Source organism: Mus caroli, chromosome 1 (genome assembly GCF_900094665.2).
Source record: "Mus caroli chromosome 1, CAROLI_EIJ_v1.1, whole genome shotgun sequence".
Taxonomy (NCBI): Eukaryota; Metazoa; Chordata; class Mammalia; order Rodentia; family Muridae; genus Mus; species Mus caroli.
The window spans coordinates 151,044,990-151,063,086 of record NC_034570.1 but is presented as its reverse complement, the minus strand read 5'-3'; the positions used below and the strand labels follow the sequence as shown (position 1 = coordinate 151,063,086).

The 18,097-nt window shown below is 37.7% G+C and overlaps 1 protein-coding gene across 2 annotated transcripts in view; it reads left to right on the top strand.

Annotated features, from left to right (window-relative positions):
* Rabgap1l (RAB GTPase activating protein 1 like) overlaps positions 1 to 18,097 on the top strand; it is a 551,913-nt gene that overhangs the window by 338,312 nt on the left and 195,504 nt on the right. For both annotated transcript variants that reach the window (XM_021173796.2, XM_021173811.2), the window contains exons 16-17: positions 6,581 to 6,706; positions 7,919 to 8,062. In XM_021173796.2, coding sequence (XP_021029455.1) covers positions 6,581 to 6,706; positions 7,919 to 8,062 — 270 coding nt within the window. The remainder of the gene's footprint in view (positions 1 to 6,580; positions 6,707 to 7,918; positions 8,063 to 18,097) is intronic.

Here is an 18,097-nt window from a genome sequence, read left to right as displayed (position 1 = left end):
TCAGTTGAGAATTCTTTGTTTAGCTCTGTACCCCATTTTTAATGGGGCTATTTGAATTTCTGGAGTCCAGCTTCTTGAGCTCTTTGTATATATTGGATATTAGTCCCCTATCAGATTTAGGTAGTCCCGTATCAGATTGGTAAAAATTGGTGGACTTTTTGTCTTATTGACAGTGTCCTTTGCCTTACAGAAGCTTTGCAATTTTATGAGGTCCCATTTGTCAATTCTTGATCTTGCAGCACAAGCCACTGCTGTTCTGTTTAGGAATTTTTCCCCTGTACCCATATCTTTGAGGCTTTTCCCCACTTTCTCCTCTATAAATTTTAGTGTCTCTGGTTTTATGTGGAGGTCTTTGATCTACTTAGACTTGAGCTTTGTACAAAGAGATAAGAATGGATCAATTCCCATTCTTCTACATGATAACCGCCAGTTATGCCAGCACCATTTGTTGAAAATGCTGGTAGACTCACAGTCTTAATGCTGATTTCCTCATTCTAGTAAGAGTGATGCCCATGGCGCTGTTGTCATGACTCACCTCACCGCACTTTAGGTTACTCTCCTGTTTTGTGCAGCATCAGCTACTTTGGTATTTCTTTTGGTATATTTTTTGGTCTTGCTTTCTTTTTCTTTTTGACATCTTCACATCTTCTTGTGATGGCCTGTGATATCAAACACTTTATTATCATAATTTTCTAACACAGAATGCAAGTAGTATCTAAAATAGTTAGGTCCCACAGGAGAATGGACATTTAGAGTGAATGGAAGAAGTTGGGATTAATGATTAATTTTGTTTTAAAATCTTTGAATGGGGAATTTCTAGGGCAATTAGAGCTGTCCGGCAGCCCACTGAATGGCATGAGTTCTTCACAGAGAGAGCCACTTCTGAAGTTTCGTCCTCACTGAGGTGAAAGCTGAGATGCAAGTCAAGTGTTTTACTGCTTTGTTTCTCACAGAATAGTCTTTGAAATAAGCCACTGTTACCTCCGTCCATCATGTTTCACTTGTCCTAGGGAGCTCTGAACAAGGTATCTACTTACCTTTAACAGGCAGCAGTGACAGACCCAAGTTTAGCTGGGGTGTGGGGGAGGGTTACTGATGGGAGCATGGAGGGCTCAGAGGCAGCTGCATCACCAAAATGTCCACTGCAGCCTAAGCAGCAACACATAGAAGCTGAACTCCTAGAGCTCCTGGCAGGATTTGCAGCTGGCTGGAGAGAGTTCTGTATGACGGTTCTTACTGTTTAATACCCCAGGGGAAGATACTGGTGACCATTGTAACGAACATTTAGGAATTTCTTGAGACTTCTAAGTTTATTTCATTCCTGAGTCTTGTAAAACTTCTAAGTTTTGTTTATTTCCTGGGTTTTTACAAAGTCTCCCTCTAAGGTGGACTACTGGAAGGAAAAGAAGTCCCAACATAACATAGCCCTTTCATAAATACATGATGCTACATTGATTAAAGCACAGTAAGAACAGAGCTCTAAGAAATCCCCCGTTTGTTTGAGGTTCTGGGAGACTTGGCTTATTTCAGGTTTGTAATTATTTGGAAATACATCCTGTTCTTGCCTCCTAAGGGGAGCAAGAATGAGGCAAATAACTAGAAAAGTTAAATACTCAGAACTTTTTTGTGCTTCCTGTTTACAGTAGTGAAGGCCATATAGTAAGTCAGCCTTTATGAGGCTGATCACTAAAAATATATCCTAAAGTGTGTCCCAAGACACATATCATTAACGTCTCTTGTACTCTAAATTAATTGAATTATGTACTTGTTGCTATGTATTTTAGAAATAGCTTGAAAGATAGAATTACCGTCAGGGTCCTTAAGGAAAGATTAACTAATATTCAGCATCATACTAATAAAATATATATCCTAATTTGTAAATTATTTTGTGAAATTAATCAATATATGTTGTTCACCTTTCAACCTGTCAGCTACTTTGAATACAGAAAGGGTTTTTTCCTGTATTATTTTTCTCTGTTGTCTAAGCCAATAGAAGACAATAGGCTATTCTAAAGTATTAATCAGCTACACCACCTCAGGGCCCAGGGAGGTGTTATTAGGGTCCTGCTGACTAATACTTTATCAGTTACATAAGCTGCTGCTGCTGCTTTTTTCTGCAGTCATCCTTGCAGCTGCATATTAATCATTGTCTGCTGCTTTGTGGATTGCTGCCCTTCCCTCACCCACAGTCCTTTACCCCAGAGAGATGAGAAAATGAAAAGTATATTCAAATGTAAAGTTTTGAATTTTCAAGAGTATAATATCTAAGTAGTCTTTTAAAATTAGATTCTTCTGTGCTTAGAAAAATGTCAGGGGCTTTGGCAATAGCTTGTGACACTGAGTAGGTTAGGCAGTGCGAGAATTCTCAAACAGATGCTGTTAATCCATTTAGTGAGCTATAAGAACTATATTATCTGTGGTCAGAGGGTAATGTAGCATGGTAGTATATACCACAACAACTTTAAACCATTTTAGAAATTAAATTGCAATAATCTTTATAATATTAGAGAAATACTAAAGAAAGGAACGTGTAAGATTACATTTTGTATGATTCAGTTCTGTATAACATCCAAAAATAATCAATTACTTTTCCTTTTAGAATATTATTTAGATGGAAAAAACTATATAGTACAACAGTGTAATGGTTCCTGTTAAAGGAGGATAGTGAATTTTCTAGAAAGATGTATTGGGAGAGGTTCATGACTGAAAAGGTTTACACAGGGATCTTTTTTGTTTATTTATTTACATCCCAAGTGCTACTCCCCACCACCATTGAGAACCTTTCCCCATCTTTCTTCCCTTTCTCCTTTCAGAAGGTAAGGTCCTCCCCTGATTATCTCCCAACCCTGACACATCAAGTCTCTGCCCGATTACACACATCCTCTCCTACTGAGGCCAGACAAGACAGCCCTGTTGGGGAATTGATACCACAGTCAGGCTACAGCTTTAGGAAGAGGTTCTGCTCCACTTATTGGGAGACCCACATGGAGACTAAGCTGAATATCTGTTGCAAATGGGCTGGGGGGTTCTCATTCCAGTCCATGTGTTATACAGGGATCTTTAATGCTAAAACAATATTATCTTTCTTAGACTAGCTGGTGGTTGCATGAGGCCCTGAGTCCATTTTTTTTTCTTTATGATCAGTTATTTATTAGAGAATACACATCTGACCTTTTTGTATTTTGTATACTGTATTTCAGAATAAAATTGATTAAAAAGTTATTAGTCCTGTAATGGAATTTCCTTCAAAGACAGGATTAAGATATGACTTTCTCAGTGGCAATAAAAAGTGACAAGCAGACTGGGCTGGAGAGATTGCTCAGTGGTGAAGAGTGCTAGCTGCTGTTCTAGAGGCCCTGAGTTATGTATCTAGCATCCAAGTCAGGCAGCTCACAATCATTAACTCTAGCTCCAGAGAACTCTTATGGCCTCTGTGGGCACCCACCCATGCACGTGGCATACACACATGGACATAATACATACACATAAAATAATAATAATAAAAAAATGAGAGCCGGGCATGGTGGTGCACGCCTTTAATCCCAGCACTCAGAAGGCAGAGGCAGGCGGATTTCTGAGTTCGAGGTCAGCCTGGTCTACAAAGTGAGTTCCTGGACAGCCAGAGCTATACAGAGAAACCCTGTCTCAAAAAACCAAAAAAAAAAAAAAAAAGAAGAAATGAAAAACTGAGCTACTTACTATTTGTCTTGGAAATCAAGATTCCACAGAATAAAGATAGCAGCGTCCAAATAAATGTTTATAACCAAAGCTATTTGTAGCATATTCTTCAGGACTTTCTCTGCCATAGGTCTTGGCTCAGGAGCTATTTTTTGGCATAAAACTGGGAACTCTGTGGCAGAGATTTTAATGAGCTTGAAATCAGGCCTTATATTTTATGATCCTAAATCTATGTTTGTAGCTATGCTTGTCTGCCCTTTCAAAACAGAACCCCTTCAAACAATAGTTAACAGAGCAGCTATAAATTTGAATCATCCTTTCAATTCTTTTAGGTTAATGTGACCTTGGGCAAGGATTCCTAAGCTGGGGTTCCATTTCTTCATGTTAATATGGAAATAATATCATTACCCTTGAAGGCTTCTTGAGGACTGAGGCCCTTGTTATGAGTATAAAGAGTATGACTTACTTTGTGCATATCACAAAAGAACAGTAGTGATTTGAAACCCAGACCCTCCTTAATTGACTTAAAGTTATGGTTAATTAGTTAATGCCTCTGAACTTCACTAGTGTTGCATCTCAAATGTAAAAATTAGACCTACTCTAAGGTTTTTGTGGGAATCAAGTGGACTCATGGTATGTCTAATAATGGTAGCTGCTATTATTTCTAAAATTAACCATTATATACACAACCACTTTTCTTTTGGCCCCCGATCCTGCTCATTTAAATTGGTAACATATAGGAAGCCACTGAGCAATCATTTGATTTAAATGTTTTCTAGCATCTATTTGATTTAAAGGAGAAAGTAAACAAATAGCTGGCAGCTATCATTTTATTTGCTTTTCAGTATATGAGTGGAAAACAAAGACTCATGAGCTTATGACTTTCCAAATAATCAGCATCTATCTTTGTTGAAAAAAAAATCAGGGGGGCTGGAGAGGTGGGTTAGTGGTTAAGAGCACTGACAGCTCTTCCAGAGGTCCTCAGTTCAATTCCCAGCAACCACATGGTGGCTCACAACCATTTAGAATGGGATCTGATGCCCTCTTCTGGTGTGTCTGAAAACAGCTACAATGTACTCATATAAATAAAAATAAATAAATCTTTTTTAAAAAAAAACCAGGAACTCTGGAATACTTACTAACTTCAGAGAAAGTGGTGATGCAAAACATAATGAGGTGGAATAAAAACAGTTTTATAGTACATGCAGAGATCATTTTCATCAAAATTCAGGTTTTATCAAAAGTATATTATGTACAATACATGGTTCTTAAAGGCTTCCTTTGTAAAACAGAGTTTGTTGTGGAGAAATACAGTGAGACTTAGAGGTGGTCTCTGTCCAGTAATGGCTTCTGTCCATTGATGGTCCTTATCAATACAGATGACAAATCCTTGCCAACGTTTGTTACCTAACAGGGATTGCATCATCTGATTACATTACACCATTTTCAGAGCTTATGCTAGGCAGGTGTTTCATTTTGTGTTTTAGATAACCATGGAGGACACTGTCATATCTTAAATTACAAAATTTTAGTGTTTATCTTCTCTTTTTCCCAGTCTCATAACTGATTTTTGGGAGAAACTTCAGTACACAGTAAAATGAGAATTTGGTATTAAAGATCTAACATGTTCCCACATCTTAAATTTTTATTTAAAAATACATTGTTTAATTTTTTTTAGACTAATTGCATATCAGTGATGAATTGAATTGTATTGTTCAGTGAAACATTAATCATTATAATAGCCTAACTAGTCATTTTAGTGGTTTTGTTTTAAGTAAGTATCTGCTGTTGGGGAAACTGTAGGAGAGATTCAAAAGTACAGGCATATCCAGTATTCAATCTTAATTGGTTTAAAATATAAAACTACTGAAGTTCAGAGGCATTAACTGACTTAGCTGATGAAAATACAGATATTTCAAAAGTTTCTTCGATCAAGTACTAATATTGTTCCATTTAGCTGTCTTTCTTTCTTGCTTTTCTGAGATAGTGTCACAGTAGCCCATGCTCACCACAAGCTGTGTCTCTGAGGAATACCTTGGCCTCCTATCTTTTTGCCTCTCCTAAGTGCTAAGACTACAGATATAAAATCATTTTAGGTATCCGAGTAGTGACTATGGGCTAGAATTGTCAGTTAGTTGTCATAGTATTTTTTTCTCTTTTGCATCAAAGCCAAACTTGTTCCTGTGTATTAATGGATGTACTGTGTTCTTTATATGAAGAAGAGAGACGTTGAGGGGGTTTATGTGTCGTTTATATAGCATGTCCAAAGGTAAACAGAACTCTGTCTGCCTGTTGTTGCTCTGTGGTTATTTTGAATGATTTATTATGATCTGGCCCATTCTGGATCAGACCTCTACATGTACTCTAGCTGTATCAATGCTTTTCACACACCCAGCCTCACCTGTCCCAAGATTTAATCTTAATTCATGTGAGTTGCTGTGCACTCATTGGTCGTCAAGATCTATTCCTCTCAATTCTTGTTTTCAGTGCCTCCCACAGTGCCTGTATCTTGGCTGTGCAGGAACTGTGTGTAGGAAGGCCCAAAGGCATTAAACTACCTATCTGCTTCAGTACTTTTACCACATTAAAGGAGGTACTAGCATTTCCTCCCCACCCCCATCCCTGTAAGATGCCAGTGGGTAAAATATTCAGCTAATTGTCATCCACTTATAGAGAGACTGAATGAATTCGTTTCTCTAAGACTGGCTATAGTACTTGAAATGCAACTTTTTGAACAGCCACTTGTGAAGAAATCCAAGAGAAGATCATGAGGCTTACTTGGGATTTGATGTTAAGAAAAGTATTTTAGGTGATAGAGGTGCAAGTCAGCTTCACTTGGGAAGAAAAGGTTAGTCTGAACATATGGCATTCATTCATTTTTCTCATGTGTGTTTTCCTGTAGATGCCAGAGGAGCAAGCATTCTGTGTTTTGGTGACTATTATGTATCGTTATAATTTGAGAGACTTATACAGAAACAATTTTGAAGATCTTCACTGCAAATTCTATCAACTTGAGAAACTAATGCAGGTAAGGAAAAATGGGAAATTCTATCATCCATGAATTTATTGTTATCAAAATCACTAACAGAGTTAATGAGCAATATTTTACTATGAAAGTTTAATGAATACAACTTCCAGACTATAAACACATTTATTTTGTTTTATTATTACTTCTCACTTTTCAGACATAAAAGTTAGTTGTTTTTTTCCCCAAAAGTTAGTATTCCTTATGTGATTTAAAACTTAAATAACTATATCTAATATATCAAGTTGGGCTCGATAACAATTTTGATACCTCATTTAAACCATCAAATAGATACATTTGAGTCCTGTTCAATATGAGCATTTGATACAAAAAATGGTTGTCTCTCTGTCTCTGTTTCTCTCTCTCTCTCTCTCTCTCTCTCTCTCTCTCTCTCTCTCTCTCTCTCACACACACACACACACACATACACACACTACATGATAAATAGCATTGTTAGGAGTTATTTATCTTGTATTGCACTCTTGTACAGTTTTGCTTTATCATTTTTATATGATCATGATGGGATATTTAAAGAAATATTTATTTATATTTATTACCTGGATGCATTTATATTTGTATTTGGGTGACCAAGTCGGCCAGAGAGGGCAGCAGATCTCCTGAAGCTAGAGCTGCAAGTGGATGCAAGGTACCTGATCTGGGTGTGTGGAACCAGACTCAGGTCCTCTGGAAGATCAGCAAAAGCTTTGAGCTCTTTAGCCATCTCTGCAGTCCACAGTTAGGTTTTTATATCTGGTCATGGTTTAGAGTTTTCAAGTGCTCAAATTATTCTAAAACTATACTGTATACCTCAGATAACGGTGTTTGAGAATTTGGAACATTTACAACTGACAAATAATAAAATGATCTACTGCTTATTAAAAGTTCAAATGAAATTATGGTCTGTGAGTATGAAGATATATTTTGTTTCTAGGTGGGTAGGAGGTGAATCCTGTCTCTTACCTTAGACTAAGAATTGTCATTAGAATGAAGGTGTTCTGAGAGAACAAGATTTTTCCAGGAAGCAGAAACTCTCTCTCATGTTAGCAAGGATCCTGTTGCACCCAGTTGTTTCTGTCCACACTCATCTGTCGTGTGGCTATCCCCATCTCCTGTCATCACCTCTGTGCACTGACATGCAGGTGCACACTACAGTTGTTGCAAACGACAAAACTTCCTTGGTAATCATTCTCCTAACCCTTTGCTTTTGGCTTTTAGGATCAGCTGCCAGACCTGTACAGCCACTTCTGTGATCTGAACCTGGAAGCTCATATGTATGCATCCCAGTGGTTCCTCACTCTCTTTACTGCCAAGTTTCCACTCTGCATGGTGTTCCACATCATTGACCTTCTGCTTTGTGAGGTACAGTGTCCAGCTTTCATCCCTATGGCAATGTAGAAAATTCTGCTTAGAAACAGTTATTTTCCTTTTTCATAGTATTAACCCACACTCATGGACCAAAATTTCATTTGAATTTTTAATAAAGATTACATAATTTTACTGTTTGTCAGGAATAAAAATATTAAGGCTTATATAATTTCCACAAAATAAAATTACATGGCTAAATTTGTGTAATTATATTCCTAATAAGCCTATATCTGTGATTAATATATCATCAGTGTAACTTTTGAAAAAGTTAAATGCATTTAGAGTCAGTGGTTTTTACTCTTGCTGCACTTATACTACAATCAGGACTATGAACAAGCCCTCCCCCACCCCCAACCTCAACCCCGTAATTAAGTCCTCCATTTGTTAGCTCCCTGTGTATATGTGATAGTTTTGGTTCCTCCAAGAAAGAAAAATGATAACCATTTTAGATGCTGAGCTCTTCTTCCTGCCCCACCCTGTCTTCTGCTCTATCCTTCGCTTCCCCTTCCCTTATGACCCATGCATCCTCTTGTTTTCTGCATGCCTGACAAGGATTCTGCCACTGAATTACAACCTCACCCCACTTATAATTTTAGGCAGTAGAACATATCAATTATTTGTTTTTTAAATACCTTTATTGTTTGTATTTGTTTACTTTATTCTTTTTAGTTCCCTTAATATAAAATACTGGGTATATTTTATCTGTTTTCTTTGGGACAGTGGTGTGAGGATGGAGCCCTACCTCATCGAAGTATATATTCTACCACTGATGTACACCCCCACACCTACTTTATTCTTTTAAATAATTTATTACACACACTCTCACACACACAGCTTATATTGTATTGTCAGGCAAAATGCTAAAAAAAATCTTGGAGTCTCTCTTGAAAGGCAGTTTGCTGGGCCAGGCATGATGGTGCACACCTTTATTCCGAGTACGTAGGAGGCAAAGGGAGGCAGTAGAATCTCCATGAGCTTCAGGAACAGCTCAAGCTAGCTACACTGAGACCCTTTTCCATAAGAATAGCCTACTTGATGAAAAGAAAAGTGAATATTTAAATGAAAAAATAAATTTACACAAAAATAAGACCACACATTTAAATCACCCTTGACATTAATAGTTTAACTTTAAAAATAGTATTTTGAAAGTACCTAAGCTATATAAAGCCTATCATTTTATATGCAGATATTGCTGAAATTTTCTCTCAAAGGCTCTTGCTATTAGTTGCATTGCATCTGAAATTTGAAAGCATTTTGTAGGTGAGGAAGATTTTGAGTCATTTGTGAAGTACTTTGGTAAGGAAGAGTGGAGTGATTTGCTAGGTCACAGAAAGAGATCTTGAATCCTGATTATGTAACAGCGATTGATAGTGATTGATAGCACATGTATTATCCTGTTCATTTTACTTATAAATTAGTCTAAAAATGGCACTTAAAATATAACCAGTGGAAGAAGGCAAAGAAACTAAAACCTTCTTCAGCACGCTATGATCATCACATCATCCACAAGGGAAACTTGGGTGTTTAGCAGACATTCTGCCCTGACTGACTGTTCTGAATGGGCCTGGCTCACATTGTAATACTGTACTCTTTTAAAAAGGAACCGAATTTAGATGTTTGAGTTCTATAATACTAAATCCAATTAATACTCAAAATTAATTTTGATAAGTAAGTCTTCATAGGCATTACCCCACGTGAGGCAGAAGTTAAGAGCAGTGTTTCCTGAGAGGCGGGCCATGTGATAGGCTGCTGGTCTTTGCTTGGTCTACAGGATGAGCTTACCATCCATCACTTCACACTGTTTTCTGAAAGAGATGATTTGTGTTCATACTAGATTAGACTGTAGTTTCATTACAGAGTGTAGAGTGCATAGTTGTGCTAAATGGATTTCTCTAGTGCTTATGGTAGAATAGTAATGCTGTAGTTTACTTTGCTGGATGAGTGACTTTCTGAAATTATCCCCTGAGCCATGGCATCTGGCACTGTTTATGCATCTTCGGGAACTTGGATTCACAACTTCTTGGGCAATATCATCTTGAAGATACTTGAATTTCTAGTGTTGAATACTAAGAAGGTTATTCAAATTTATAGTAAAGAAATGCAAACAAAATTTATGTGTTCCTTTCCTTTGTCATTTGTAACCACAGTGGGTGAAAGGTCACAACATTTACTGCAATTAGTAAGACCACCACAGATGTTGCTTTCTCTCACCTTCATCTTATACTGTGCAGTTGGTTTTCACCTTTTTAAATTATTATACAAGCTAATTGTTTCATTATTGCATTTTAATACTTTTTCAATTTTTCTTTTGTCAGTTTAATTTAAAAATTCTTTTCTCTCCTTTCACGAACCTCTTTCTTTCTTTCTGAGAATACATTTCCTCACCTAATAAAGTAATTCCAGATCTATTAATATTACAAAAATTTTAATTTTTTCTTTTGACTAAATAAAAGTTCATTGTGTATATGTTCTGGATTTTCATCAGCCATTCATCTGTTGATGGACTTCTAGGTGGGGCACATTCCTGGCTATTGTGAACAAGTGACCCTGGGTTTACCAGTATCTCTGTGGTAGCCTTTAGAGTTTTTAGGATGTACTCAGTAACAGTAGAGCTGGGTCATGCAAACATTTTAGTTTTATGTTTTCAGGTAAACCTCATATCCAAATTTGCTTCACTGTTGCTAGGATAAACATGGTGACCCAGCTTCATCTGGCATACAGCCCATCCCCACCTACCCAGGGGTGGCACCACCCACTCATCTTAATGAGCAGCCATGAAAATGACTCCATGTAAACAGTCCCAAAGACCAGTCAGGGAGGCAATACCCTAAGCGAGGTTCCCTCTGGCCAAGTGACTCTAATTTGGGTCAACTTGACAATGGGGGGTGGGGGGGCATTAGAAGGAACAAAAGCCCACCAGCACACACAGATTTCTCTGGTGGCAATGCTTTCTCACTAGCTGTGAGTAAGGGCTGTGTTTTTCTCTCCAGGTCCTCCCTCTCCAGCATTTGTTTTGTTAATGGCAGACAGCCTTTCTAACAGTATCAAGGTGAAGACTTAAAGGAGTTTACTTTTGCTTTTCCTGAAAGATAAGGATGTTGAGTATTCCTTAAAGCTTTATTGGTCATTTGTGTTTTCTGTTTTTTTAAGAGGGGTCTGTTCAGTTTATTTGCCAATTTTTGATAAATTATTGATCAGCATTTTTTTTTTTGCCTGTTTAATTTTTGCAGTTCTTTCTATATTCTAGATACTGTTATATACCCAAATCTGGCAAATTGTTTTTCCATTCTGTGGGCAATGTTTTTACTCTATTGATTTTCCCTCACCTGTGCAGACCATTTTGAATTCATGTAATCCATGTCAATATTTCATACACTTTTGGAATCCTGTTCTTGCCTTACCTGTCCTAATTAAGCCCTATGATCCATCTTGGTCTGCTTTTTTGTGTGGTAGATAGGAGATACAGATCTTATTTCATTCTTTTGTATGTGGCTATCCAGATTTCCAGCACTATTTGTTGAATAGGGTACTTTTTCTCTAATGTATTTTGTAACAGCTTTGTTAAAACAAACAAACAAACAAACAAAACAAAACAAAAAACATTAGAAGGTCGATGGTCAAAGATGTCTACATTTCTTTCTGAGTCTTGTATTCTTTCCCACTGGCCCACATGTGTTATGCCAGTGCTGTGCTGTCTTTGTCACAGTATGTCATGGGGTGTTCTGCCTAGGACTGCATTCGCTATCTGTGTCTTTAGTGTTCACATATGAATTTTAGAACTTTCTTTTCTAGTTCTCTGAAGAATGTCTTTGGAATTTTGATTGGGATTGCATTTGAATCTATAAATTGATTACTTTGGTAACACAGCCATTCTTGCATAATTGATTCTGCTAGTCTAGAAACTTGGAAGGGTCTTCTGTTGTATAGTGTCTCTTTCAATTTCTTTCTTTCTTTTCTGCTTCCTTTTTAGTGTATTAGTAAGGTTTTTACTGCAGAGATCCTTTACCTCGTTGGTAAGGCTTAGTTCTGTATCTGCATAACTTTCTAAAAAGTGGGGTACGCTATAGTAGGTTACAGCGTCATGATTGCTAAGGAAGTTGACAAAGTAAAGTAATTCTTCTAAATAAACTTTGTGAAGAACAGTATATTAGTGTGCCTTGGGATGTTCATTCTTTCCACTAACTCATCTCTGTCATCATTGTGAAGGATTACTTTGCAAAAGAGCCTTTGAATAAACTTTGACTTCCTGCCTGTCTGCTTTCTCTCCTTGCCCCTTTCCTTCTTCTATAAAATATTTATATCAAAAGCTATTTTTTCCTATGTACTAAATATTCTAGTGGAAGAAATAGTCTTAAATAAACTATATACTGTTCTTTTTTCATATCTCTTTGTAAGTACAGATCTTGATGTTTGTCAGTTAATATTTTTTGCAAATAAAAGGCTAGGAAATTCTTAGAAAAATGTTGATTTCTTTTCTATAGTCATTCTAACAAAAAAAAATACTAGACAGTAAAGCCTTTTACTCAAAGACCCTTTTACAAGGTGAAAAAGAAGACATTGAATTTGACTTTCCCCTTAAGGAGCAGATCATCATGTCATGTGCTCAGTTTTGCATCTTGAAGTTAGGGATACAAAGTTAATTTAGCAAAAAGGGAATAATTGTGTTATTTTGGCAGTACAACTTGAGTTTTAAAACCTCCTATTTATTAGTAATTGTTATTTACAATACTTAAAACTGGCTGTATGGTGGCCCTTGCTAATTCCCTAATTTGGTTGAAGATGTGTGGCAACAAGTATAGATCAGAGTTCTGAAATATACTTCTTATGGTAAAAGGAATGCACTGTCTGTAAACGTTTAGGCAGCAATTGAAAGGAAAATTATTTTTAACCCCCTGTTTTATGTCTGATTTTTGAGATAAGAAGCCTATTCATATTAATATTATAGTGCAAACATTGTGCTGTTAAACCATCAAGAATAAAATGCTTCACTTTTTGAAATAACTTTTTCTTAGTGTAACAAAAACTTAGTATAATGTAAAGCTTGGTGTTTTTCTCACAGAAAGAGCATGTGTAAGGTACTCAGCACCAAGATCATACAGAGCAGAGGATCACTGCGTTTCAGACCTGCTTCAGGCCCATCCTCTGAAGGATAATCAGTACCTGATGCTCCGGCCACACTCTTCTGGCTTGGTTTTGTTCTATGTGTAATCACAAACTTCCTGTGTAATTTCATTTATTCCTGGCATATTTATAAGATTTCTTCATAGTTTCCATCTGGGCATGCTTTATCTCCTCCACTGTAACTATGCTAAAGCATATCCATCCTTCTGTTATATTGTTGCTAGCCTTAGGATTGTTTCCACACTAAGGCTGTTAAATGTGGCTGTGCGTGGTCCTGAGTTTGTCTTGTGATGAGTAGCATACACTTCCGTGGGTATACACCTAGAAATGAGATTGCCAGGCTTCAGTGTATGGATGTCCTCAACCTGAGTAGAGTCTTCTGAATGTATTCCAACCACTATAGCCATTACTTTTTTGAGTTGTCTTATTCAGTGTATTTCTTGTAAAAAAGGAAAGATTTTTTGTTGTGATTTCAGCTAGCTAACCCTGGATCAGATTATAATTCACAAAGTGCAGTAAAATGAAACTCATTTGGTGAAGAGATTGACTTGACCACTTAGAATTACATAGAGATATGGACCAAGGCCTAGATCTTCTTTCCCTTTTATTAAAATTTGTTTTTCATGTAACATAACCCAATTACAGTTTACCCTCCCTGTACTCCTCAAAGTTTCTCCTATTTGCCCCTCCCTTTCTGTCTCTCATTAGAAAACAAACAAGCTTCTAAGGGATAGTAATAAAATAGAATTTAAAGAACCCTATCACATCAGAATTGAATAAAACAAACAAAAGGAAAATAGCCAAGGGAGGGCACAGAGACTCATCTGCACACTAAAGAATACTGTACAAACACAGTACTAGAAATTATAAGATACATGCAGAGGACCTGGAGCAGACTTGGACAGACTCTGTGCATGCTGCCTCAGTCCCTGTGAGTTCATATGAGATTTGCTTGTGTTGATTTAAAGGGATTTTTTTCTTGGTGTCCTTCATCCCCTCTGGTTCTTATATCCTTTCTACCTCCTCTTCTTCAGTGTCCCTGATCCCTGAGGGGAAGGATTTGATAGTCATATCCCAGTTAGGGCTGAATGTTTCAAGAATTCTCTTTCTGTATGATGTCTGCTGTGGGTCTTTATATTTGTTCCCATTTACTGCGGGGCGGGGGTGGGGGGGCTTCTTTGATGATGACCAAGGAAGACACTGATGTATGAGTATAGCAAAATGTCACTAGGACTCATTTTATTGCTACTACTTTTTTTTTTTTAAGAAGAATAGTATTTCATCTTACCCTAGGTTCCTGGGCTATCTCATTTCAGGTTATTGGTCACTCAAGCAGTGTCAGGTATGGGATCCATCTTGTGGAGTGAGCCTTTAGTCAGATCTTATATTGGTTGGTTACTCCCACAAACTTAGAGCCCCCGTTGCCCTAGCATACCTTGCAGGCAGGACAGTATTAACAGGATTTTATTAGGCAGTAAACCTCTGATCAAAGGGTTTGTGGCTGAGTTGGTATTTATGCTTCTATTTTGAAAACACAGAGTTCCTTCCTATACCAAGGACACTAGAACATCGGGGTGAAGGCTCTCTGTAGGCACCACTTAACTTCTCCATGTTCAGGGAGTTACACAGATGTTGTTTCCACAATGAGACCTTGCTGTCAGTTTGTAGAGAGCAACCTAGTATTGTCCTGGCAAAAGTCTGCCTTGTTGGGGGATTTCCATAGGACCCCTTTAGCCAACAGCTCAATTAGATGTAACCCAATCCCAATACTGTAACCACTTTTGTGCCTGTATGACAGAGTTACCCTGACAGGGAAAATCATGAAGGAATTCTCTTTTAAAAAAAGGAACATGAGCCGGGCGTGGTGGCGCTCACCTTTAATCCCAGCACTCGGGAGGCAGAGGCAGGCGGATTTCTGAGTTCGAGGCCAGCCTGGTCTACAGAGTGAGTTCAGGACAGCCAGGGCTATACAGAGAAANAAAAAAAAAAAAAAAAAAAAAAAAAAAAAAAAAAAGAAAGAAAAAAGAAAAAAAGAAAAAGGAACATGGAGGGAGTATAAAATGAGTTAACAGTTAAGATAGTAGACTCAAGATCTTGATCCTTCTAGATACCTTCCTCATGTTAGTTAACCTGTATTAGTCTCTGGAGTTTTAAATATAAAATAATACTGTCTCTCAAGTTTAATAAGATTGTGACAAAATATTTAACATTAAATATCCCATTACTCATCCAATCCCCCTGAGAGCCTTTTACTTCTCGGTTTTTTAAGGCAACCACTCCTCTTAATCCAAACTAGTTGAAGTGCTTTATTGGTAAAGCAAGATTTTAGCCAATGGACTCAAGAGAAGTTTCTTTTCCTATTGATGATTCAAGTAATTCTCCAGTCTTCTTTCCCCTTTCCCTTCACCGTTTCACAAAAGGAGGAGGAAAGCTACACAAGCTCTCTTAGTCTTGACAAGATAACTGACAGCGGGTGCTTCAAGTTGACTCTTTCTAGGTAGTTCAGTATAAAATGTATTCTGCTTTATATAGTAACTTGATATTTCATGAAATTTAAGGAAATCATTGACCCTTTGAATTAGAGTGTTTCCAGTGCCTCTTTTCTTGAGAGAACAATGAAAAAATGACAGTTCTATATTATCTGATTAAAAACTACCAAGGATAATTGCCCTTTCAAGGAAGTTTTCTGACATTAGTTGAACAGATTCATTATATAACATTCTTCCCTTTTAGCCCCAACACCTCCCATGCAAATTAATCTCTTCAGAATAAGATGATATAAGGACAGTTAAGACCTCTGGAAAGAATAAATGTTTCTGAAAACCCTCTAGTGGTTGATATATGTGTCCAAAAATACAGAAAATAAGTGGTTTGTGTAAGCAGCAGCAGCAGCAACAAAACTTGTCTAGGCTATTTAAAGCTTTATTTACCAATGGAAGTCTTCAGAACCAGAAAATCATCTCTCTAAAATCTCAGTCCTGAATCATGGCATCGACCTGTTTCACAGTTAGCACCTCCAATACATGCGGGCTTGCACACACACCTTAGTAATAAATTTAAATATGGAACTAAAATAACTTTACAATAAGAATTAAAAAACAAAAACTGCAGAGACCTTCCAATATTCACGCATTAGACAATTTATATTATTAAACTGACAGGTTCAGTCCTGTCATCATTAAAATATCAATTTAGGTTTTTACAAAATATAAAAAAGTAATCCCAAAAGACAAAAACAAAACAAAACAACAACAACAAAAAAAAAACCATAAAGCCATAGGTACCACAATAGGTATCCCTGAATTCAAACTGAAGCGAAATAATAGAAACATGAAACCAGACACATAGACCAATAGACCACAGTATGAAACTCAGAACGCAGTAAAGCCTTGCAACTGCAGCTCCTTAACAAAGGTGCCAAAAAAAAAGACAACCTCTTAAATAAAGGATTCTTGACACCATTGTGTCTTATCCTGTCCTGTACAAAATACATCTATTGTACTGAATAAATTGATAGAAGTAAACTTAAATCTAAATGTCTTATACTGTTCCGTTTAGTTGCATATAACAGTAAAGGAAAAAAAAAAAGACAAAGCTGTTGTCCTTATGACATTTTTGTCCTTATAGTAGTCAGAAAATCAATAACTAAGCAGACCATATAGTATATTGGTCAGAAAGTATGATGGAGAAAAATACAGGAAAAAAAATTACAGAAGACGTGGCACTGTTCCACATTATGTCCTGAATCACTTACATTGCAGTATTTAGTATGGGATTGTGGTGCATTCAGAGGGAAACTAGTTAGGAGGCAGAGGCGACCTCAGGGTGGGAGGCGATGACATCAGTGGAGGGGGTGGGAATTGGCTCTATGGGGCACCTTTCAAAGGTTGAGGCAGTAGGATGTGCTGGTGGACAGTATAAGGCAAGTAATTCTTTTTGATGTAGTGAAAGGGACGAGTGGACAGCTTTGTCACATCTGTTTTTCTAGGAGCACCTTGGAAGCAGTGTGACTAGGGATTGTTGCTCTGTGGCATTGTAGAGTGACTAGGGAATGCAACTCTTACATTCCCAACTCTGACAGTTCAGGTTATAATGTCTTTGTGGTGTTTCTTATAGAAGCTGCTGTGGTATTCTTGAGTATATTTAAGGTCAATGTTGGTATAATTAGATTGAATGTATAGAGTGGGAAAATTATGAAAGATGAGCACAGGAGAGTCAGCACTTGATACTTTACATACAGTTGCATGTTTATTGGGGAGGGCGGGAATGTTAGTTTTGCTTTTGTGAAGGCTGAATCATGCTGTTTTGAAGATTCAGAATAAATTGAACATGTTCAATAATTCACTGTTGGTTGCACAAGCCTCTTCCGGTCAGACCAGCACCGGGGTAGCTAAGGCGCAGGGTCTGCTGACACTCGCCAGCTACCCACAACACCCGCCACAGGATCTTAAGATTTCTGGTGAGTGGAACACAGCTTCTGCTCCAATCCAATTGCGCGCTGGACCTGAGACTGCATTAGTTAGGGAAGCAGAAAACCGGCCTGAGTAGGGCCACAAGCCTCTTCGGGTATGAACAGCACCTGGGTAGCTAGAGCGCAGGGTCAGCTGACACCCGCCAGCTACCCACTACACCCTCCACAGGATCTTGAGACTTCTGGTGAGTGGAACACAGCTTCTGCTCCAGTCCAATCACGCAGGACCAGAGACTGCTTTGGTTGGGGAGGCAGAAATCCGACCTGAGTAGGGCCACAAGCCTCTTCCGGTCTGAACAGCACCAGGGTAGCTAGAGCACAGGTTCTGCTGACACCTGCCAGCTACCCAGGACACCTGCCACAGGATTTTGAGACTTCTGGTGACTGGAACACAGAGTCTGCTCCAATCTTTAAACAGTGACATCAATAACAACTAA